The 25,432-nt window shown below is 45.5% G+C and overlaps 2 protein-coding genes across 3 annotated transcripts in view; one reads left to right on the forward strand and one right to left on the reverse strand.

The window, feature by feature from the left end:
• The window catches only part of FAM20A (FAM20A golgi associated secretory pathway pseudokinase), a 50,434-nt gene extending 43,181 nt beyond the window's left edge, over positions 1–7,253 (reverse strand). For both annotated transcript variants that reach the window (XM_028713461.2, XM_077924040.1), the window contains exon 1: positions 6,901–7,253. In XM_028713461.2, coding sequence (XP_028569294.2) covers positions 6,901–7,253 — 353 coding nt within the window. The remainder of the gene's footprint in view (positions 1–6,900) is intronic.
• On the forward strand, positions 7,222–11,259 carry LOC144326904 (uncharacterized). The gene is made up of 2 exons (XM_077924041.1): positions 7,222–7,442; positions 7,664–11,259. The coding sequence occupies exons 1-2, from the start codon at positions 7,222–7,224 to the stop codon at positions 7,980–7,982; spliced, it is 540 nt and encodes a 179-aa protein (XP_077780167.1). The 3' UTR covers positions 7,983–11,259.
• Positions 11,260–25,432: the final 14,173 nt, after the last annotated feature.

Consider the following 25,432-nt stretch of genomic DNA (forward strand, 5'->3'; position numbering starts at 1 on the left):
AATTTTAATAAGGAATGGGGAACAATTATAATTTATCTTAAAAACCATTGTAAACAGCTAAAATCGTTCGTAGGATTGGAATAACGCTTGTAGCTTCAAGGTGAATTTTGAACATAATGGAGATGTAAAAGGTTTGGATAGACTGATTTCACAAAGTTAAGTTAAGAGTTAAACTAAGCAGATATATAAGATCGAATGTTTAATTATTAAGATACAAAATTACAATCTCAATAATAAAGTTACAAAATAATAACAAGGAAGTCACGTACGGGTGGAGGGAAGACACAGGGCAAGAAATAAGAATTGGGTAAATGTTGGTACATAATGAAATGTGAAAATGTGAATTTACGAACATAATGTATATGTATCAATATGTAAAGATTTCATATATGTATTGCAACATTAATAATAAATAAATTAGGTGGGGAAAAGAAAAGGAAGGTTTGGATTATCGTAAAAGATGGAGGAGGAAATGATTAACAATAGGACCCACAAAGGGGAGGATATTCTTTGGAATCTTCTTTTTATGTTGTATGTTGGATACGTGATTGTAAAACTTTAATCTGAAAAATAAATAAATTAGAATAATAACAATAAAATATTTATAAATATAAATATAAATATAAATAAAATAATAATAAAAAATATTAATCACTTGCCCCTTCACCCTAAGATGTTAAACAGTACAGGGGACAAGATGCAGGACACCCAGGACAACTCCCATGGTGCTAAGCGGCAGCCACCCATAACTACTTTCCGGAAATGGCCCCAGATGTAGGAGCAGATGATTCACGGTCAGAGAGTGCCTCCAATTCCCCACCTGCCTGAGACCCTCCAGAAGGATGCCATGGGCAACAGTATCAAAAGCCGCTGAGAGATCAAGGAGAACAAATGAAATCATACTTCCCCCCGCCCCCAAAATTAACCTCCCCAACAATGCCATCAACCAGACTGGGCAAGGCAGTTTCAGTGCATAGGTGCCAATTTTGTGGGGCCCAGATTTCTTCAGCTCCCCCCATAAGATAGTTAGGGGATCCACCCACCCCCAATATTTTCTGCAAGTTGGTGCCTCCCTCTTTCCCTCCCTAAGCAGCTATTTGTCCCCCAGCTGGGCACTGTCCTCTTTTCCCAGCTTGCCTCCTGGCTTTCAATGCCATTTTCCAGTGGGGCAGGTGGCTGGCCTGCCTGCTGGTAGGAGAGGCAAATGGGTGGCAGGTGGCGATGGGAGCTGAGCGGGCAGAAAGGTCTTGCACACAAGTGGCAAGAAGCATTCCTGATGGCATCCCCGTGTGGGAGTGACTGAGCACAGCGGTTCCTGCTTGAGAATTCTCAGGACAGCAGTACAAACAGAGAAAAACAGGTGCATGCATGCATTCAGAATAGTGTTGCTAACTGGCCGGGGCAATACTGAATTATGTTTTACTCAGGGAATACCCACTAAGTGACTAAGTCAGGTTCTTTCATTGCAATGGGTCTACTCTGAGTAACACCACCCCAGGTCAGGATGCAAGGGAGAAACACACTAAGAGGAAGGCACGCTTAGAAAAATTATATAGAAAGGTTTATTGTTTTGTGTACATTCAAATATAAGATAAAACATATGCAAAGGGACTTGACAGGAAGTCAAAGTTGAAGAAAAGATTTGGGGAGATACAAGGGGGAAAAATATTTACTTTCATTATTGTCATTTTCTGTGCGGGTGTGGGTGTGTGGGTGTCTGCACACATGTGTGTTGTTGTATGCAATGTTTGGGAGGAAATAAGATGGTAAATAACAAATAACAAACTAAATATCGATGTATGTAATTTTTATTTTTTAATTATATTTAGTGGTAGTATGGCTGTAAACCATTTAATAAAAATTATTTAAAAAATAAATAAATAAGAGGAAGGCACACTTGGCAAATCCACACCGTGATCAACTCCCGCCCGGAAACCAATGTCCCCACTGTGGAAGGACGTGTGGATCCAGAATTGGCCTCCACAGTCACTTACGGACTCACTGTTAAAACCGTGTTTATGGAAGACAATCTTACTTGGCTACAAGTGATCGAAAAAGAAGAAGAAGAAGAAGAAGAAGAAGAAGAAGAAGAAGAAGAAGAAGACGAAGAAGAAGACTGTCTTCGCCCCCATTCTCCACATTAAAATCTTTCACATACCCCCAAGCTGCTATTTGCACCGTTAGGAAAAAAACATATTTCTCTCCCACCATCACCACCGCTGTTATTTGCAAAAGTTTCAAGAGACCAAAGAGCTGTGCTTGCATCATGCTTGCTTTTGATCTAAGGTGACAGGCTTATTTATCTCTATAGTCACGTCTCAGTGGTTCAAAGAGAAGTACAGTTGTCCCATTGAACCAAAGCAAGGTCACACACTCTTATTATGCTCCTTCGAGCTCAGACCAGTTCTTGTTCTTACATTATTACTTTGTTTTCCTTTTCCGGTGACACGTAAGCTGCACCGATTAGGGACTAAACACAAAATAGACACGGTGGCAGGTTTGTGATAAAGATTTTTGGCTCCGGCGCCAAGGCTTTCAGCTCGACTTTTTCCTGCAGGATAGAAGTGACCCTGTTATAAGTTTAAAGACTAAACAAAGCTCAATCGCAGCATTTAGAAAGGGCACAGTTGCTCAACACACTCCCCAATTATTTTTTTGTACAGTGTGCATTTTAAAAGACTAAGGCTGCAGTTTTCAGCAACTTTACCTTACCGTACAGTACGTGCCAAAGCAATCAGCATGCCTTACTTCCCAGTAACAGTGAATAAGACGGAGATGTAAAAAAAAAAAAGCTGTTTCTCCCCCTTAGTTTATGAACCGTGATCAAATACTGCAAGAAATCTGGGATAAGGGAAGAATTCGTGGGAAGCATGGAGAGAGAATGGATAGGGAAAAGTTCTTCTCCCTCTTGCATAACACTAGAACGCAAGGATATCTAATGAAGCTGAATGTAGAAAGATAAAAGGAAAGAATTACACGGTGCACGTTTAAATTATGGAATTCGCAGTGATGGCCATCAACTTGGCTTTAAAAGAGGTAAAGGTAAAGGTAAAGGGACCCCTGACCATTAGGTCCAGTCGTGACCGACTCTGGGGTTGCGGCGCTCATCTCGTTTTATTGGCCGAGGGAGCCGGTGTACAGCTTCCGGGTCTTGTGGCCAGCATGACTAAGCCACTTCTGGCGAACCAGAGCAGCGCACGGAAACGCCGTTTACCTTCCCGCCAGAGCAGTACCTATTTATCTACTTGCACTTTGACGTGCTTTCAAACTGCTAGGTTGGCAGGAGCAGGGACTGAGCAATGGGAGCTCACCCCGTTGTGGGGATTCGAACCACTGACCTTCTGATTGGCAAGTCCTAGGCTCCGTGGTTTAACCCACAGTGCCACTACTGGACAAATTCCCAGAGGGGATGGCTACCAATGGCTACAAGGAACAGGGGTTAAACTCTGCCTCCACCATCGGAGCTTGTAATGCTTCTGAAAATCAGTTGCTAAAATGCAGGAAGAGAGAGTTCTGTTGCGTTCAGGTCTGGCTTGTGAGTTTCCCCACAGGATTCTGGTTGGCCACTGTGGGAATAGGATGCTGGGGCCTAGATGGGCCGGGGGCCTGATCCCATGAGCTCCAATTAGGTTCTGACATTTAGTTTATGAACTGTGATCTCCTGGTCAGTGGTGGCGCTTCATGCTTTTGCACTGGGGGGCGGGGGTGGAGAGCAGGTGGGGCTGGTGCGCGTCCTGGGGGCGTGGCGCCCAGCGCTGGCGGGGTGGGGGAAGCCATGATGGCACCCCACTGGGATCGTGCTGCCGGGGGCGGTGCGCTCCCCCCTCACTCCTCTTCCTCCACCAGTGCTCCTGGTCAAGTACTGCATGAAATACAGTGGTACCTCGGGTTAAGTACTTAATTTGTTCCGGAGGTCCGTTCTTAACCTGAAACTGTTCTTAACCTGAAGCACCACTTTAGCTAATGGGGCCTCTAGCTGCTGGCAAGCTGCCGGAGCACAATTTCTGTTCTCATCCTGAAGCAAAGTTCTTAACCCGAGGTACTATTTCTGGGTTAGCGGAGTCTGTAACCTGAAGCATATGTAACCCGAGGTACCACTGTGTTTGAGGAAGGGAGAATTCACATAAAGCAAACTTCAAACTGTGCCTTACCCTCAATAATCAGCTGTAATCAAATATACAAAGAGCTACCAAATATTACAGCTGCGGCGTTTGATGAAGTAATTTGATGGGAAGAGCCATAGCAGAGTGGTTGTGCAAATTATTTGCAATGAGCAAGGATCCAGGTTCCCTCAGATAGGACTGCACCCCCATTTCCTTCTCCCTTTAGTGCTTACAGTGGTACCTTGGGATATGGACGCTTCAGGTTACATGTGGTTCAGGTTACAGACTCCGCTAACCTAGAAATAGTACCTCGGGTTAAGAACTTTGCTTCAGGATGAGAACAGAAATCGTGCTCCGACGATGCGGTGGCAGCAGGAGGCCCCATTAGCTAAAGTGGTGCTTCAAGTTAAGAACAGTTTCAGGTTAAGAACGGGCCTTCGGAATGAATTAAGTACTTAACCCAAGGTACCACTGTATTTCTTAACTACACTTGATGCTAATGAACATGTTTTGGCTCTTCTTTTATATATATAAATTTTATTTTTGCATTTTCTATTTTGCATAAACAAATGAATTAAATACATAAACACATAATCTCCTCTGACTTCCCTCCCCCCTCCCAATTGTGGATCTCAATGTAACGATTTCCCCCTCTGTATCTGCAGTGGCGTAGCGTGGGTTGTCAGCACCCGGGGCAAGGCAAGTAATTTGCGCCCCCTAACCCGTGGATTTGCGCCCCCTAACCTGTGGATTTGCCCTAACCCCAGATGTTGCGCCCGGTGCGGCCGGCCCCCCCTGCACCCCCCACGCTACGCCACTGTGTATCTCTATCACAGCTCTATTTTTATAAATCCTTCGTCAATCCATAGTTCAGATTTTTTACTACAAGTTTTCTGTCAGTTCTACCAATGTATGCAGTTGTTGAACACGTTGGCTCTGTCATAACCTCTTGCAAGGAGTTAAAGGAGCACAGAAATTGTCACATTTTAAAAGATCATGTTACCAAACTTGCTCTACGCCGGAGGACAGATGTTCTGCTTAGAATCATGGAACATTCTGTGCTGTCCAGTTTCAAAAGCAGCTTTCTCCTCTTGCAATTCTGATCACCCCGAAATATTCCAGAAATGAGGCCTTGACCCTGAGCTACTGGTTTTGATCTACTCCAGTAGTGACTAAGATCCTCATCGCAACCCAGACAAACAACCTCTTTACCTCAGGAACCGAGCCTTGCTTAACTTACGGAGGGGCCTTGCCTGTTTGGTGAACATACTCAGTGCCACATATTATTTCTTCCAGCAGCCAGGGAGAAGGATAAGCAACCTCCCAACTGATGGGCGAGAATCACAATGTGCAATCCTCTTGCACGTATCTGCTCAGAAAGTCGCAGTTGCTGTTCGGTGGGGCTTACTCCAGCAAGTAGCAAGTTGCAGTCTCATCCCCCCAAGAGCATGAGATACAAGAATGTCCAGCTGTAAGGTCAGGGAACCCTGGCATCTGCATTGAGCCTTAGGCTGTGTACACACCATACATTTGAAGCATATCCCCCAAGAATTCTCGGGAACTGTAGTTTGCCCCCAAACTATCATTCTCAGCACCCTTCACAAACTGCAGCTCCCAGGATTCTTTGGTGATAGTGGTGGGAAATACGCTTTAAATGTATGGTGTTTAACACAGCCTAGGTTGCATTCCTCCTGGCAACCTAGCAGTTCGAAAGCACACCAGTGCAAGTAGATAAATAGGTACCGCTCCGGTGGGAAGGTAAATGGCGTTTCTGTGCGCTGCTCTGGTTCACCAGAAGCGGCTTAGTCATGCTGGCCACATGACCCGGAAGCTGTATGCCGGCTCCCTTGGCCAGTAAAGCGAGATGAGCGCCGCAACCCCAGAGTCGTCCACGACTGGGCCTAACGGTCAGGAGTCCCTTTACCTAGGTTGCATTCAGGAGAGCAAATCTTAGCATTCTTGCTCTGTCTTTTATTTTATTTTTTTAGTGTGGTGGTAAGGTTGGCAACTGATGAGAAAAAGGCCAATCTGTCTTGTCCCTATATCTTTAACAGCAACACAGTCTGCAGAAATCAGCAGGTGAAGCATTACACAGCCTGGAGATAAGGAGGATCAGCTGAAAAGGTTATCGGGCTTCAAGACTGACATAGTGGACCTTTATGCCTGAAACTTTTCTTTCTTTCTTTCTTTCTTTCTTTCTTTCTTTCTTTCTTTCTTTCTTTCTTTCTTTCTTTTTTAAAAAAACAGGGTTGGGCTATGCAGGCCAATAAAGCAATTTCACCCAGAATAAAGAGGCGAAGGGCTAAAGCGGAAGGATGGAAACATACAAACTTGGATCCAATGCATGCCTTCACTGAATTCAGTGGGGTTTAGTAGACAGAGAGCGAGTGGAGAAGCAGCAACCCTTCTTGCCCATTGGAGTTTTGGGTCTGCGCTCAAGAAGGCCACTTCTTTGTAGCCAGAAGTTGCACATTTTACTCTCAAATAGTACAACCAAGTTAAAAAATCCAATCTTCCGGAACTGACATTGCAATGAACTCTTATTCCCCTCACCCACCCCCGGCTGGGAGAAGGGCCTTGCCATTTCCCTTTTGAACAACACCAGCAAGTTTCTAGTCCTTATGGTCGAAATTAACACGGACTTGCTTAGGAGTTCCGGGCACTGGTAGGAAAAGAAAGGCGATGCTAACGGGGGGGGGGGGGGAGAGAATCCGCGGCGGCGGCGGGGTCTCCCCGCCCGGGGAAGCCTGCGAAGCCCCCCACCCCGCTCTCCCCCCGTCCAGCCCGGTTTACGCACCTGTTCCAGCGGGCCACTTTGCGTCGGTAGTAGCGCAGCGCCTCCTGCCCGCTGAGCAGCTTCTCGGCCGGCCCCTCGGGGGCGCTGTAGAGCGGGTGCGAGAAGAGCCTCCGCAGCTTGGAGCCGGCCGTTTGGGTGCTGCGCTGCTCCGGCAGCCGCGTCCAGGGCATGGTGTTAGGGGGCCAGGCGGCGGCGGCGGCTTCTTCAGCGGGGCAGGAGCAGCCCGGCCCGTGCGCTCCGGCGCGGGCCAGGCGGCGCCGCACTTGGGGCCAGAGGTGGAAGTAGAGATCGGCGCTCAGCAGCGCCCCCAGCAGCAGCAGGATGAGCAGCCGGTCGCGCCGGAGCCCCAGCATGGCCAGCCCAGCGGGGGACCGCTGCGTCCTGGAGACGTGGGTGGTGGCACCCCCTTGGCGCCTCTCCGGGTGCGCCGAGGGGCTTCCTGGAGACGAGTCCGAGGGGCGTGTGTGTGTGTGTGGCCTCAGGGGACGCCAAGAGCCTGGATCCGGAGCCAGACCTCTGCCCCGCAGCAGCTGCAGGCGCAGGTGAGGCGGTGGGAAGAGCGCAAGGGTCCCTCTTCTCCAGGAAAGCGGCGAGGCTGCGCCCTCGCCAAAGCGCCTCTCCAAATCTGCCCTGCCCAAACAGGCAGGCAGGCAGCGCAGCCTCGGGGAGGATGGCTCTTGCTCGGGGAGGGGAAGGAGAGGGAGGGGAGCAGGCACCGCTAACCTGACCTACTCCTCTTCTTCTTCCTCCTCCTCCTGCCCAGGGAGAGGTTAGCTCAGAAGCAGCAGCAGCTGCTCCGGAGAGGCCAGCAGATTCCCATCCGGACGCAGCTTCGCGCTGCTGCCTCCCTGCATTCTTCACCAGCCCCGAAGCGCCGCCGAAATGTCCTGGGCAAGCCTGAGACAGTTTCTGGGCACGGAGCAGAAGTGGCGCGCACAGCATCCATCGGGGGGGAAGGAAAGCCCTCGGCTCCTGAAGCAGCAGCAGCGCCCAGTCCCTCGGCGGAGAGAGAGGCTTATCCACCTTCGGAGAAGGGAGCCACACGCGAGGACATTCCTGCGAGGTGGCCAGAAATGATCTAGCGTCGTCGACGGCTGGCGGAAGGTGTAGTCCTGCTTCCCCACCCACCTCCTCACGCTCGCACGTTTGGCGATGCCCAATAGCTTTTTCCAAAAGGCAATCATGAGCTTCTAGTCCTCAAGATGGTACACAATATTTTTTCCCCACGTGCACATCGCTCTTGGAAGTTCGGGTCAGCTATTGCCCGTGGCTTTGTAAGCCTTTCCATTGGCATGGGATGGGCAACGGCATACTCTTACCAATAACTCAGGTGACAGTGCAGCCTAGTGGGAAGAGTGTGAAACTAGGACCTGGGAGGTTCAAAGCCTCACTTGGCCCTGAAGCTGGCTGTCAGCCTAACCTTCCTCACAGGGTTGTTGTGAGGAAAATATGGAAAGGGAGAGCAGCATGTATGCCATGTTGAATTTCCTGGAGGAAATCTGGGTTATAAAGGCAAGCGGTCTACCCAGCAGCTGAATTGCTTCACAGCTTCAGGAAAGTTAAGATGGAGCCGCCAGAGAGAAGCACCTTCTTAACAAATAGTTCAGGTTAAGTTTTTGCAACTGGCTAAAACAACACCAAAATGGTGTTGAGGGCTGGCTGACTGTACAGTGAAATAGGGCTGAAGAACCCATTATTTCACCAGCATTTTTCCTTGCATACTCCCTCTTACATGTAAACAAATATTCGTAAGTTTAAGTCAGGGGTCAGCAAACCTTTTCAGCAGGGGGCCAGTCCACTGTCCCTCAGACCTCGTGGGGGGCCAGACTATATTGGGGTGTGTGTGAACAAATTCCTATGCCCCACAAATAACCCAGAGATGCATTTTAAATAAAAGGGCACATTCCACTCATGTAAAAACATGCTGATTCCTGGACTATCCACGGGCCGGATTTAGAAGGCGATTGGGCCACATCCGGCCCACGGGCCTTAGTTTGCCTAACCCATAGTTTAAGCACTTATTTGGGGAGGCTTGATGGTCCAATCTCTGGCATCTCCACTTTATCTCTCTCCAAATAGCGCAAGGGCTGCCAACAGGGTGCCCAGTGGCAGAACAGTGCCCTTCAGGTCTTCCTCTGGCACCCACAAAGCTTCTGAGCCCGCTCACTCCCTGCCCTCTTGGTCATGAGGCGGTGAAGAGGACAGCGCATAAAACTGAAGGAGGAAGTTGAATGAGTGACACTCGGTTCTATGTGCTTTTCAAGGCTCAAGATAACACTTCTGGATAGGAATAATAATAATAATAATAATTTATTATTTGTACCCCGCCCATCTGGGCAGCTTCCAACAAAACACTAAAATACAATAACCTATTAAACATTAAAAGCTTCCCTAAACAGGGCTGCCTTCAGATGTCTTCTAAAAGTTTGGTAGTTATTTTTCTCTTTGACATCTGGTGGGAGGACATTCCACAGGACGGGTGCCACTACCGAGAAGGCCCTCTGCCTGGTTCCCTGTAACTTGGCTTCTCGCAGCGAGGGAACCGCCAGAAGGCCTTTGGCACTGGACCTCAGTGTCCAGGCAGAACGATGGAGGTGGAGATGCTCCTTCAGGTATATTGGACTGAGGCCGTTTACTGCTCAAATCCCTTCAAAAACCGAAGTGTGTGCACACACCCTTTCTTTCTGCCTCTTGAGGGAGGAGGGATGTTAGCCATTTAGACACTTCTTCAGAGAATGCATCTTTTATTAAATGAAATAATGGGCGGGGGGGCGGGGAGAGAAGTAGCAAGACGAGATGACGCCCACACCACTCACTCAGAAATCCAAATGTGCCACATTGTAGTACATGATGCCAACATTTACTCTCTTCCTGAGACCCTGACAGCCGGAGGAGACTGCACTAGCTTGTCCACCATGGTACAAGGCAGCTGCCTATATTCTGCCTCCAGATTCTGCATTTTTATTTTTATTTTTTTGTCCTGCAAAAGCAGCACTTGCACAAGCCACTTTAAAATTTATTTCCTGTCTTCATTCCTCAGGAGGACTGTTTCACACACCCTTCCCCTTCTCTGAGCTATTTCCATTTTCTTAGGTAACCTAACAGAAGCTACATGTGGGCGTCGTCAGGTATATATAACCATGTTACTAACAATGGGCAAAGCATATTTGCTCCTCCCCCCCTCTCCTAACCCAGAGTAAAGTAAGCTAGAGTTGAGTGGTAGAACAAAATTGTACTCTGCCTTACTATTTAAAACTTTTGAATGTTTTAAAAGTATGGTTGTGGATTTTTCTCAGTTTTTTTGTTTTATCTGGGGTTTGGTTTGTTGTTTTTTTAAATGGAGAGATTTCGGGAGCTAGATCAGAACAGAGGAAGACAAAAGGATTGATGGAAAGTGCAAGCAAAAATATTTTTGTGAGTAAAAACCAACCAACCAACCAACCAACCAACCAACCAACCAACCAACCAACCAACCGCCTGTCAGTTCTTTGCCCCTGAAGAAAGAATTCAAAGAGGGCTTGGAAAGGCTGCCATTTAAATAAATAATAAATAAAAATATCCTGACTAGCTGAAATATATTCAGTTTAACATAATCATCACCACTGTCTTCTTTAACATTGTTCACCCTCCATCATATATGATTCCAGGGTAGAATTATATAACATATGACAGTGAAATAATTGCATACAAAAAATGAAAACATCAACTAAAAATTAACACGAATACTAATCAGCCATGATTAGTAATTAGCAACAAAACCACCGAATCTTAACACACCCTACGTTCTTGTTTAAATCTTTGCTTATTTTGTGTGTGGGGAGGGCAGGGTTAGGACTGTAAGGCTGAGATGATTTGGCCAGAGCCTTTATTTCAGCAAACAAATAATTTTTGATATTTGTTTCCAAGCATCCAAGAATTTCAAGATGCACCATTTGAAAGGGGGAAGGGGGGAAAAGATTACCATAGAGGTGGGTTTCGCTGTTCATTCTATCACAACGTATTGTCATTCTTGTCAGTCACATTTGTCACAGTAGGTCTCAGGAGGGGATGATCGATGGAAGCAGTCTGAAGAGAGATATTTCGAAATTCCATTAAAATATGTATTACAGACTTTAAACAAATATGTAAATTAGAGAATGTTAAATATAATCCTAGTCTTTGGGGCATTTTGAAAAGTTCGAACATTATATACATTCACAGTAAGCTCTTCGGTGCCTCCTGCAGTTTTGTGGGCCCACCCCAAAGAGATTTTAATTGAAATGTTATTTGGGGCATGATCCCCCTAAATGCATTAGATTGTCCAAACTTAGATATCAATGTTTTCTTCTAAATAATAATAAAAAAACACGACTAGCTTAACTGCAGCGAAATGTCATTAGAGCACAGTGGGAACAGATTACCATTATTTCAATTTCTTCACTTGAGGCATTATATATTAATGAAACGTCAAAACAATCAATCGAGAAACAGTACATCATTGGAAAAAGAAAATTGGGACTTAAGAGGGAACATGTCAGACATCAATAAGACTGTGATGGGAATTAAACAGTGATGAGTTTCATTACAACCAATTTATGAAAAGTAGTTCAGGCTATGGAATTAAATTACTTTTGCTGGTAGCTAGCTACCATAGCTTAAGTGCTAACAATATTAATTGCATTAATCCATTAGGAGAAAATACTCTTACATTAATAAAGGTAAAGGTAAAGGTACCCCTGCCCGTACAGGCCAGTCTTGACAGACTCTAGGGTTGTGCGCCCATCTCACTCAAGAGGCCGGGGGCCAGCGCTGTCCGGAGACACTTCCGGGTCACGTGGCCAGCGTGACATCGTTGCTCTGGCGAGCCAGAGCCGCACACGGAAACGCCGTTTACCTTCCCGCTATAAAGCGGTCCCTATTTATCTACTTGCACCCGGGGGTGCTTTCGAACTGCTAGGTTGGCAGGCGCTGGGACTGAGCAACGGGAGCGCACCCCGCCGCGGGGATTCGAACCGCCGACCTTTCAATCGGCAAGCCCTAGGCGCTGAGGCTTTTACCCACAGCGCCACCCATGTCCCACTTACATTAATAACTCATTATTAATGATCATGCTGAAAACTCTGCATAAACAAATACCTATAGGCATATCAAATCCGCCATAAACTAGAATTTGGGCATGCTTGAAATTACCAGCAGAAGGTGTGGCATGACCCTCCCTTTCCCTCTCCTCCTTCTAGTTGCCAGGAACATGTTCAGCTTCTGGCATTTCTAAGCAACCTGCCTGTAACAGAATATTTCAGCAGTTCAGCCAAGAGCAGCAGTATCAGATGAGTGGGAATGCCTGCCTGGAGTTTGTTGTTTACAGCCTTACTTTGGCTGCTTTTGGGGATATGCTGGGATCAGCATCTTACAGTAATCTTAAACTTTTGGCTGCAATCGTAAACATACTGACTAGGGAACAAGCCCTATTGAAAACACCGGGTCTGCTTGGGACTCTTCCAAACGTATAGGAAGCTGTTGCTTTCATGAATTTTCACAGCTTACTTGGCTGAAGAAAAATCCTAACCCAAGTCAACGGTTTTGTCTGACCCATCTAAAAGCAGCAACAAGAAGTTTTAATGTTTACATTTTCAACTGGAGGTATGCTTCAAAGTAATAATAAAAGTGGTTCCAATTCCTCTTAGGAAGATGTGGCGAAATTAAAGTTGTAGTTAAACTTCCCAAAGGTAGTTGGTGGAATTAACCTATGATGTAGTTAAGGCATGAGGAGAAAGAATGGATATCAAATGGGATGTTGGAATAAAATCTGGAATCAAAGTCTTTCGTGAAAGAGGAGAGTGCAAAATATGGTCTGAAGCTCAACATCAAAAAAAAACAACGAAGATCATGGCCACTGGTCCCATCACCTCCTGGCAAATAGAAGGGGAAGAAATGGAGGCAGTGAGAGATTTTATTTTCTTGGGTTCCATGATCACTGCAGATGGTGACAGCAGTCATGAAATTAAAAGACGCCTGCTTCTTGGGAGAAAAGCAATGACAAACTTAGACAGCATCTTAAAAAGCAGAGACATCACCTTACCAACAAAGGTCCGCATAGTTAAAGCCATGGTTTTCCCAGTAGTGATGTATGGAAGTGAGAGCTGGACCATAAAGAAGGCTGATCGCCGAAGAATTGATGCTTTTGAATTATGGTGCTGGAGGAGACTCTTGAGAGTCCCATGGACTGCAAGAAGATCAAACCTCTCCATTCTTAAGGAAATCAGCCCTGAGTGCTCACTGGAAGGACAGGTCCTGAAGCTGAGGCTCCAGTACTTGGGCTACCTCATGAGAGGAGAAGACTCCCTGGAACAGACCCTGATGTTGGGAAAGATGGAGGGCAGAAGGAGAAGGGGACGACAGAGGATGAGATGGTTGGACAGTGTTACAGAAGCTACCAATGTGAGTTTGACCAAACTGTGGGAGGCAGTGGAAGACAGGAGTGCCTGGCGTGCTCTGGTCCATGGGGCCACGAGGAGTCGGACACGACTAAATGACTAAACAACAACAACAGCAACAACAACAACAACAGCTTTGATCTGAGTTGAGAAAAAGAACAACCTAGCTGCATTTTGTGTACACAGCCTAGGAGAGGAATATATTCATTCGTAATCTAAAAGTTGACCTAGGAATTCAGAGCGGCCGAGGGGGCGGGAAACTTTCATCTAGATTACAAATGCTCTGGCTACTAATGTTGATGACCAGACGCCACTCCTCTGTTGAAACCAAATCAAATCTGGAAGACTGACGGACATGAGCTCTGCATTTAGAATGGCTGAGGCGATGGCATGGGTCTATAAAATGAAGCAAAGCTCTTTTTTTACTTGGCTTAGTCATTGGAGAGCACCGTGTAGAATGTTAAAAAGTATTTTGTACCACGAGCAAAAGGAAGGGTCTGATTTAAGGGCTTGGACTGAGAATGAAGCAGTCACAAAATCAAAAAGTCAGCAGAAGGATGCAATGTGCTTGTAGGCATTCAAATGTTCTGAATCTCATGGTACGGTTAGTATTTTCCCTCTGTGGCATTCTAACCAAACAGAGGATTTTGCCCAATAATTGAAATCCACATGGATTAGAATCTTGGTAGTTCTGAGAGCTGAGCTCATAAAGTAAAGGTAAAAAGGTAAAGGACCCCTGGGTGGTTAAGTCCAGTCAAAGACGACTATGGGGTTGTGGCGCTCATCTCGCTTTCAGGCCGAGGGAGCTCTCGTTTGTCTGCAGACAGCTTTCCGGGTCATGTGGCCAGCATGAGTAAACTGCTTCTGGTGTAATGAAACACCATAACGGAAACCAGAGCACACGGAAATGCCGTTTACCTTCCCGCTGCAGTGGGAAGGTAAAGGGACCCCTGACCGTTAGGTCCAGTTGCGAACAACTCTGAGGTTGCGGCGCTCATCTCGCTTTACTGGCCAAGGGAGCCAGCGTACAGCTTCCGGGTCATGTGGCCAGCACGTCTAAGCTGCTTCTGGCGAACCAGAGCAGCACACGGAAATGCCGTTTACCTTCCTGCTGGAACGGTACCTATTTATCTACTTGCACTTTGACGTGCTTTCGAACTGCTAGGTTGGCAGGAGCAGGGACTGAGTGACAGGAGCTCACCCCATCACGGGGATTCGAACTGCCGACCTTCTGATCGGCAAGTCCTAGGCTCTGTGGTTTAGACCACAGTGCCACCCGCGTCCCATCATATGATCAGCTGGCTAGCATAGTGGGCATCATACTGACGTGTACTACTTCAGACAGCTGCCTTGGGATTGACTTGTTTGCATGCTCCCCTGTCTGAAATTGTCCTGAGGAAAGATTGCATGCTAAGGAGAAATTTCTAGCCTTCTCTCCAATTTTGAATGTGCAGGGAGTTTTGTTTCATGTGGTGGCGGGGAGCATGCAAACATTGTCCACCCACTGCAACCAAGCTGATGAACAGGGGCTTCAGCTGTGAAGCTGGAGAGGCTACTGTATTTCATTTACCCAGAAGCTGGAAATGTTGCTACTGTCCCCACATCTGCTTAGTGGTGACCTCAAGGAATGTTCAAAGTGCCTGGATTGATCCCTTTTCCTTCACTGGGATAATTCTGGTAAAACCACAGGAAGAAACACAACCTGGAACTTTTATCCTCAATTTACTGATTAATCCAGATTTGGAAGGTGTAATTGGACCTCACCCTTTTAGTGTCCTAAGCATGTCATCCAGGGGATCTGGTCTCTTTTCAGTTATCATCCTTTACATGCGTTTTGCAATGGAAAACTGGTTGCAGTTGCCTAGGATTCAGGCACAATGAGATGCTTTCAAAAAGAGGATTAGCCAGCAGGTTTTAGCAAGTTATCATAGGATAGCTGAGAGACTATCGTGGAAGCCCAGTAAAATGAGTCAATAGCAGGAAACCACAGCATTAGGATCGAAGGCATTTATTATCTCATTGTCAGCAAATGAGAGACGTTACAAAAAAGCTCTCCACCCAAAGGGTGAGGTTAGCTCTGTATTAAATTGTCATTTTCTCTGATTCCTAGTCTGTGGTTAGGACTACTCTTCAGCCCTTTCTTTGCACAGTACTGTCTTCTTTTTTTAACTCCATGGGGAAATATCCAGGCTTTTATTATTCATAAATCCTCAGCATTAAAGATTAGTTTGGTTAGGCTAGTTTAGAGCAATCAGGGGGAATGGTTGATAGACTGCTGGCCTCCAGCATCTGCCACCTGAGGCACCTGCCTCCTTCTGCCTAATGGTAGGACGGGCCCTGAGCACTGGACACACTCGACTGGGAACATCTCCTGGGCACGACCCATTGAACTGAATGTGAGCTACACAAGAACATGGTACTCCTATGCCAATTTCATTCATTTTAATGGGGCTTGTGCTGGGAAGTGCCCCATTGAATTGTGTTCCTTGTCGTGTAATAAAACAACAACAACAATTTATTATTTATACCCCGCCCATCTGGCTGGGCTTCCCCATCCACTCTGGGCAGCTTCCAACCAAATATTAAAATACATTAATACAACAAACATTAAAAGCTTCCCCAAACAGGGCTGCCTTCAGATGTCTTCTAAAAGTTTGGTAGTAGTTGTTCTCTTTGACATCTGGTGGGAGGGCGTTCCACAGGGCCGGCGCCACCACCAAGAGGCCTTCTTCCTGGTTCCCTGTAACTTGGCTTCTCGCAGTGAGGGAACCGCCAGAAGGCCCTTGGCGCTGGACCTCAGTGTCCGGGTAGAATGATGGGGGTGGAGACGCACCTTACAAACAAGAATGTGTAATATTATTTTTATTTATTTTGTTGCTCAGAAATCTCTGCAGGCATGCCTGTAATGTCTAATATGTCAAAGGTCTAGCTAAATATACAAATACATTTTCATCAGTATGGTTTTCCCTGTTAAGGTGAAAGACTAGCCCCATTCCATGTGCCGATCAGTATTCATTTCTCTGGCTAATGTGAGGAAATGCCAACACTACAGATGGTATCAGATTATACATCTCATAAGGTATCCACTGTGATCATGTCACAAGGTGCTGGAGGGATGTTTAGTGTGCTTAGAGAAAAACAAGCCTAAAACCCTTTGATTATTCCGCAATATACACTTTGCAGACTACATGGGGAGCAGATTACATTCCAACAATGTGTTTTGCCTGTGAATAACGAGAAAGGAATGTAAATTATATTGTACAATCTGCACTAGGTAAGAACACATGCAGATGTATACTATCAGGCAGTAGAATAATTCATTATAGAAAAACTGAATTTTCACCCAGTCCTAAATCCTACAAAATTGGCAGGAGGAGGAGCTTATGATGGTATATGCAAAACATTATTCTATGCTTGTGTAACAAGACAATTAGAACCTTTAGGACTGAGGTGCCAAAATATCACAGGTCATTTTTAAAAAGTTGTCTGTGTACCAGAGATTGGCTTCAATTAGTTACTGATGAATGCATTCAGAGGAATCCTACACATGTAGATTCAGAAGAAAACCCCAGTGAGTGCAGTGGAGCTTACTCCCAGTCCTAGGTAAGTGTGTACAGGTAAGTGTGTACTTTTAGGTGCCAGGTTGATGCCTGATCTTGAATACCTACCTGCCTGGCACTTTCATGGGTAAGAGTAAAACCAAGGCTGAATTGGAGCCAGAGCTCATCAGGTTTTAGAAAGAGGCCAGAATTAACACACTGCCTGTTGTTCACTTATGAGTGATTGTCAGTGAAACCCACACTGAAAGGGGCTGAATGCCTAATGTTGTCAGCTTTGGGGCTATGTTTAGGTCTGAAATTATTTTACTTTGGTGACCTTTATGCTCACTTAAATTTCTATGTATGCAAAATGAACTGCTAATTGTGTGTGTGTTGTAGTGAAATTATATTTTTTTATTACATATTATTGTATTTAGACTGGGTTGTCTCCAATGCTGCCATTTTGCTAGTGCAATAATCTTCCACTTGTGCAGCAGAACTTTCCCCTCCTTTTTTCTGTAGCCACCCTCAAAATTTGCTCAAGAAGAAAAGGAAGTTAATTATTGGCCAGCTAGTAGCTGGGCTTGTCTGGCAAGGATGCAGGTGAATTTTGGTAGGTAGAGTAGCTGACAACAGGTAGCCAATGAAAAGCACGGAGCGCTGGCACAAGAACCTCAGCATAGTTGCATTGCATGGGCTTCTGGCAGCAAGACCAGTTAGTTGAATTGATTATGACTAACTGTGGATATCACTCAAAATGCAGGAAGCAGTCCGTGTTCTCAGGGAATCCTGCCAGACATGTTTCCATGCCAAGCCATTGTTAGTCTGCTGTATGGTTGGGGGAATAACTTCTGGGAAAGTTAGAATCTCTGGCCGGACAAATATGCAAGTCGCTCCATCTCTGAACATCTCCTACATCACAGAATATATTGCCGTGTCCTTGTGAGTTGAGTACAGAAAGAGGAAGTGCCTCTGGTGTTGAACGGCTGAACAGTGGCTTTGGTTTAGGCAGAAAGATGCTTAAAACCTGCTGCTGAGGAATCAAGACCCTGTGCAGCTTCATATTTGAGTGAAGTGTCTTGTGGCAGCCTGTACCCCCTTGTTGGTGAGCTCTAGCTGGCTTATCCAGCAGCAGAGCTTCGAACACTATTGGTTGGCTGCCATTTTATTTTCCCACAATCCCTTGATGTAGGGTTGTTCCAGGACACTGTGAGAAACTCAGATAGTGATAGTAACCCTGGGATTTAGTTAGTTAGTTAGTTAGTTAGTTAGTTAGTTAGTTAGTTAGTTGCCAAGGCATTGGTGAAGGATTCACACCGAATGATTGACACCAGCATGGTGTAATTATGACAATGGCAGCGCAGCATGACAGCCTTTTAACAGTGACCATCCCACTTGTTATCCTGATCCATGGAACTGCTGACCCTGATATTTGGATAGCCGTTTGCTTCTCATCCTGGCGAGAAGTGGATGTTGTTGGTAACTTTGTACTGGGCTGTGAAACAGAGTACATTTTCGCAGGCATTCCTGAGATGCAACTGAATGTTTTTAAATCACTGAACTGTTTTTCTGAGTCTGGGATGCAGAGTTTTTGGCTGCTCATTTCATTGCTTTTCTCATTCAGATGTGTGTGCAGCCAAGGTTTAATACACTGTCATAATATTTCTTACCACTCCCTTCGTATTCCCAACATGCCTTCAGAGAGTGTGGCTGAAATTCTGCACCCTTGAAGAACTCCCCTCTTTGGTCTGGGACTGGAGAGACAATCTTTCAGGTTTCACGGTGCCCTAATTCATCCCTGGCGTTATGTTAAGACTCCTCTGCCATCCTTCCTTCTGGGTGACCTTTAAAAAGTATGTAATTAGAATTCAGGAAACAAAACCTCTGGCTCAGGCTCCAGATGTGACGTTAGAAGTGAAAAACAACTGCATCTATAACCAAGGTGCTTAGCAACTGAGGAAGAAATCAGATTTAGTACAGATGTGGCACCCGTTCCTCTTGATTGTGTTGTGGATAATTCCCCCCCCATACCCAATCCCTTGCATGAAGCTTCTACCTTGCAATATTCAGAACTGGAAATTCCCTTGGTCTCAGAGAAATCACGGCCGCTGCCAGACTGTTGCTATTTCGTGGGTGGCATTGAATCACAAAACAGGCAAATTCAGCTTGCACAATTATAGTGGATTTGGTGCTCTTGTTTACTTCCCAACCCCCCAACCCCCGACTTTTTGCAATAAGGAAAGTAATAGGAAGATGCACTGGGAAGTGTGGGATATGACAGTTGCTTGGCATCATGCCATTTGATGTCCTCACCAACAAATCATAATGGACTCTTGATCAGCCATGGATGTCACATAAACACCTGCAAACTTTGTGCAAACTCATTTTAGATGGGTTCCCAAAGCAATTTAAATCTGCAGAGGAAGATGCATCAAAACCTGGAGCACAGTAGCTTCTCATGTACTTGGCTTACCACTTTAATGGTAAAATAAAAGAATTGGCTTTTGAACAACAGACATATTTGTGTGTAAATGTGTCCGTGGTGCTTCCTATGAGAAATCTGGCCTTGTAAGCTGCCTAAACGGGTGATTGCCTAGGAAACATGCAAGCCACTTTGAGCTCTTCATGCATATTACAAGTAAAGGGATCATAATTTTTAATGCAGACTGCCACACTGATCTTGCCCAGTGTGTCGGATATGTACCTCCAAACACACGGTCCAGTATACTTGAAGGAGTGTCTCCACCCCCATCGTTCTGCCCGGACACTGAGGTCCAGCACCAAGGGCCTTCTGGTTGTTCCCTCGCTGCAAGAAGACAAGTTACAGGGAACCAGGGAGAGGGCCTTCTCGGTAGTGGCCCCCGCCCTGTGGAACGCCCTCCCACCAGATGTCAAAGAGAAAAACAACTACCAGACTTTTAGAAGACATCTGAAGGCTGCCCTGTTTAGGGAAGCTTTTAATGTTTAATAGACTATTGTATTTTAATATTCTGTTGGAAGCCGCCCAGAGTGGCTGGGGAAACCCAGCCAGGTGGGTGGGGTATAAATAAATTGTTGTTGTTATTAATTCGACCCCTTCCAAAACTACCATGTGGATGCATTGATATGCTGCGATCCTATGCACCTTGATGTGGGAGTCAGCCCCTTGAATTCTGTTAACTACTCAGGAAACCTATATAGGACAGTTCTGTATGTGCCCTCTTGTGGGCTTTCCTGCTGATAGGATGCCAAAGAAGGAAATAAGGGAGAGGAAGTCAGTGCAGATATTCTTGGAGGGACAAATCAGCAGCCGGGAGGGCAATGAACGAAAGCCCTCTTAGCTTCCACCATCCCTTTGCTTTTTCTAAAAAGCATCCCACATTTAGATCCAGGAAGGTCCGGGAGCTGGAGTGGCAGAGGTGGATATGCAACTTGGATTCAAGTGCTACTTTTGTCATCATGAGTTACCGTGATGAAGTCATTTTGTCTCTCCACTTCTGTTTGCCATCTGTGAAATGAGAGAAGACAGTGACCCGTTCTCAGAAGGTTGTTGTGAGGGCAAGCAGAAAGTGCTCTAGAAATGATGCCCAGTTGTAGCATTCAGAGAAGATGGAAAGAATTGCATGTGAAAAGGAACAGACGTCAATAATAGACCGCAAGTTATTTTTGCACCACAGTGCTGAGAAAACGTAACAAAGGATTTGTTTTGCTTAGTGTACCAAACAGGAACAGTTATTGGCATAATTACTAGATGATTTATTGCTCGAATGCTGTGATGGCCTCATGAGTCAGAGTCTGGATTTAAGGCTGCTGGAAACTGTGGTGTTACTTTCGCAAAACAGTGGTTAGCAAAGCATTGCAGACTAATGGCCTAATCCCATGCGCTGAGCCTCCCCTGTCTTCCACTTGACAGTCCAAGTACCTGCTTGGCTCTCTGGTGAAAGATAGCAGCTTTCAGCTTGATTGTACCCTAGGGTGTATGGGATTGGGAACCACCATATTCCTGTGGCAAGGAAAAAGCTCACCCCCACATAGAGTGACTAGACTGAAAGATCAACAAGAATCCTAAATTCAATGCCAGTGAGTGGGTTTTGCCACACAGGGGTAAGAATGGCTATGCCTGCTGGGATTCCCTTTTCTGCACATCTCATAAAGGTACAGTTTTGTTTTGCATATCTGACACCTGTCCCGTCTTATTTGGGATGTTCTTGGTCTCATTTGGTGCCAGTTGTGCCGAAGAGGCTATACTGAACCACTTTAACAGCTCTCATTTCATTAAAATTGCAGCAAAGCGTTCCATGAAAACAAGTGTCCTGTTGCCTTATCAAATCTCTGCTGACAGCTGAGGAGCGCTTTCACCACAATTAGGAATACACAGGGGTGTGTGGATGCGAATTAGCAAGTTTCTGGGTCAATAATAATTTCAATAGTAAAGGATGACTGACAGACACTACTATGATCGATATTCTTATGGCAGCAGCCTCCTGAGTCTTTCAGCAGGTACCACCAGGAATCGCCTTGATTCACTAGCATTCAGATTTCAGTGTGTGCAGGTCAGCCAGGTCCCTTGGAAATGGGACAGAGATTGTTATTTTCTTTATAAATAGCCATTTCGACGTGCTGTTAGATTTTGTTTCCCTTTGAAGTTTAAGCTTCATTAGAGTTTACAGCTTGTTGCAGAACAGCTAGAGTCTAGTTGGTGGATACCTTTTGTTGCAGATGTATCATTATGGAGAGAGAATGAATATTATAATGCAATGGACCCAGCATTGCTCATAGGTGCCAACTCCCTGGGGCCTGGGTGCCTGAGCACCCACAAGATTCCCCATGAAGGGGCCAGACACCCACAAATTTTGGTGCTAGGGCTATGCACACTGCATGGCACCCATGGCCCCAGGCACCCATTGTCACGGGGCCAAGTTGGCACTTCTGGCATTGCTTAAGTTAATTTGATGGCAAGCAAGCAAGCAAGGAAGGAAGGAAGGAAGGAAGGAAGGAAGGATGGATAGTGGCAGCAGTATCCACTAGCAGGGAGGGTAGGGAATTTATCTACTACCACATTTTACAATTTAAAGCCAATAAATAATGAAATAACTTACATATAATAAAATTAAAATGAATGGAAGCTTTCTGTCTGGGCCAATAGAAGCTTTTTGGGTGGGGAGATGTTCACTGAGACTGTGGCAGAGGAGAAAGGGTTAAAAAAACCCCTCTCCCATTGGTGGCGCAGCCTTGATCAGTTTCCCACTGCATCGCCGCAACTGCTTTTAACATTTTAAACAACAGATTTGCGAAATGCATTCAAACATTTTATGTATTGATTTTGTCCTCTGAGTGAGCCTTGCTTCTCAGCAAACATCTTAACAATATCTCTGATGATAACTGGAGAATCTGAATTTATTTATTTTTTGTATAAAGCTAATAGAAGGCCCTATTTTCTGAACATTGCTAGTGCTGGTTTGGTTCAGCCCTCAGCTTCTCTCTCTCTCTCTCTCTCTCTCTCTCTCTCTCTCTCTCTCTCTCTCTCTCAACAGATTTAGGTATTTTCAGGATCCGTTGCTGCAAACCTTTTGCATTTATTTCCTCTTCTGTTTTATGTCATCTGAACAAACAGTTGAAATCCTCAGGAGATCTATAAAAGTGGTACACATCCTGAATTACTTAAAAAACAAACAAACCCCGAACTTCTGTTCTTACCGATAAAAAAAGACACCTTCTTCTGCTATAGATGGTTTTCAGTACAGAAAGCTTAAGTTACTAAAGAGTTTGGAAACGTATTCTGCAGAATCTGCTTAGCAATAAGACTTCCCCTCCAGACTCTGCTACCAAACCCCCCGGGTGATCCATTCAGGAAATGTGGAGGAGGGAAGGGGTGAGGCAGGGACAAAGTATCTGTTTACGATGCAGTGCCAGTTTGTCATGACCTCAAGACAATGCCAACAGCGTCCCTTTTATTCAGAAAACCAGATGCTTAGAGTAAGCATTCTTCCGAGAGTTTCTCTGTGGCAATGCTCAGTTGTGGGCACGGCCCAGTTCAGAGAAACAGCAACCCATTAGTTACCAGCCCAGTCGTGATCATGATTAGGTTATGAGACAATTTAATTGCAGGGAAAGGCTAGTCACTTTCCTACTCATTTGTCCCTATGAGAGCAGATCACAAGTTGCATGTTTTTGCCTACTGCTTGATTCAAAAAGAGCTGTTCTCCCTGGGTGCTTCTTAAAAGTACAACTACCCCTTGGGGCGCGGGACGTGGGTGGCGCTGTGGGTTAAACCACAGAGCCTAGGACTTGCCGATCAGAAGGTCGGTGGTTCAAATCCCCGTGACGGGGTGAGCTCCCGTTGCTGGGTCCCTGCTCCTGCCAACCTAGCAGTTCAAAAGCACGTCAAAGTGAGAGTAGATAAATAGGTACCGCTCCGGCAGGAAGGTAAACGGCGTTTCCGTGTGCTGCTCTGGTTTGCCAGAAGCAGCTTAGTCATGCTGTACGCCGGCTCCCTCGGCCAATAAAGCGAGATGAGCACCGCAACCCCAGAGTCGGCCACAACTGGACCTAATGGTCAGGGGTCCCTTTACCTTTACCCCTTGGGGCATTAGGGGGAATACTTTGATCTCTCTGAATCAATGCCATGCAGTTCAACAACCACTTTGTGGCTTGCATTGGGTCGTGCAAAATATTAACAGTGACCACCGGACGGCATTGATAATGACAATTCCATCTTCCCCCATAGCCACATTGAGTGGCAAGATGTTCTGCCTACTAAACTGGGAAGAAGCGATATTTGACGGTGTGTCTGTCCTCCCAGCACTTACTTGGTGTGTCTTTAACTCCTCTTGGTGTGAGCTTCAATTTCTGGAAATTGGGACTGTGACGTAAATTATTGTATTCATAAGAAATGAAATAAAGTGGCAAGATCCATGAGATTATGAGCAGCCAAGATCTGCTGCTCACAAGGACAAGGCCCCTACTAGTTTTATGAATGCTCTGCTCAACATAGCTGCTGTTTAGGAGAGCTCTGCCCAACTTGCCATTTAGACACACAGAGGGATTGTACTAATGGGATAGCATGAAGTGCCTTGATACCACCACCCAATTCTTCAATTCTTTGGTTGGGCTTCTCTCAGGGTCAACTCCAGAGGACTCTGCAGACCATACAATCCTCAACTTGAGAGTGCTTCCACCATTGCACAAAATCAGTGAGTCAGAGGTAGCTGTCAAGTTGGAACTGGGAATCATGCCAGAGGCCTGAGCCAGGAGATAAAGCCAGGAATCAGCAGAAGGCAGAGACAGGGAAGACAACTAGTACTTGGACTTCCTCCCTGCCCATGGAGATGCTGCAGCCTGTAGACCTGGTGGCTCATCACCAAGCTGGCAGCTCCTGCCAATCATTGGCTACAGCAGGCAAGCCAAGGACACGATGACATTTATAGGGGTAGTGGAAAATTTTGATCTGGTTCACATTTCAAGGTGAACTTAACATAATTTGCAATTTCTGAAACAAGGTATGAACTAAAACACAGCCGTCCTTCAAAATTCATCCTTCAGAATTTGCAGTGCCATTCTCCAGCCAACTCATATGTACAAAAATGCACATACTAGGACAAAGTGTCGATACAAATGCATATATTTCTGAAACTAACATAAAGAAATGCATTATATTAGGGGAAATTGCAAAAATGTGTATATTAATCATAATTGCATGCAAAATGTGTATATGAAGAGAAATTCACACTAAAATGCTGATAAAATGCAGACCTTTTTTTTTTTAATCGCTTGCTGCTGTGGAAATGTGGAGAACAGAATTTAAGATTGGAAAAACAAGATACTGAGAGAAACTGAAATTGGCATGCTCACCCATTCCTAGCCATAAGCACAGCAGCAGTTTCATGCAGTGAGAAATGGCGGTAAAGTTAAAAGTTCCAGAATTATGTGAAACGTGAGCTGTGCTTACCATCCTGGCTGCAACCCAGAGCTGTTTTGAGTTGCAGCCCAAGGGGTTCACTGAAACCATCTGCCATAGCACCATCTTTTGTGTAAAGCAAGGGATGGCCAGAGTAGGCTTTAGTAAACCTTTTAACCACAGAAAGCCAGTTGGAGGAATTGCAGTAAATGTTTATCGTACAAAATGGCTGCCTCTGGAGGACCAATAGGTGCTATAACTGCAACAACTGTATTTGCAATACCAAGAACAGCCTTTAATTCCACAAGTCCCATCTTTTGCAATATTATGAAGCTCTTGGTAGAGGTTAAATATAGCCCATCAAAACACTGCCTATGGAAAGAAGAATAAGAATGGGTAAATCGTTTCTCATACAAATTTCCACCCCAGCTTTTTTTTTTTTATGTCATTTCAGAATGAGTCACATGATCTAGGACTTTTGCAAACCCCAAAACGGAAGAACTTCATCATAAAAGACACAGATTATCTGATGGGCATGCATATTTATGAAACCTTGGGTTATAAGGCAGTGCTGGGAACACAGTAAATTTTGTCAACCCGTACTGGCAGATTTGAGAAAGTTTGCAACTAGGGTCTTGAATATGCAAACCTCACAGTGTATTAAAGAATTTATGCGGATGGCATTTTGGAAAACAACAACTACA

The sequence above is a fragment of the Podarcis muralis genome, chromosome 2 (genome assembly GCF_964188315.1).
Source record: "Podarcis muralis chromosome 2, rPodMur119.hap1.1, whole genome shotgun sequence".
NCBI classification, from domain to species: domain Eukaryota; kingdom Metazoa; phylum Chordata; class Lepidosauria; order Squamata; family Lacertidae; genus Podarcis; species Podarcis muralis.

Coding starts and splice junctions, on each gene's coding strand:
- LOC144326904 (XM_077924041.1), top strand. CDS start 7,222: ATGAGCAGCCGGTCGCGCCGGAGCCCCAGCATGGCCAGCCCAGCGGGG. Junction 7,443..7,663: donor CGCAGCAGCTGCAGGCGCAG/GTGAGGCGGTGG, acceptor CCTCCTGCCCAG/GGAGAGGTTAGCTCAGAAGC.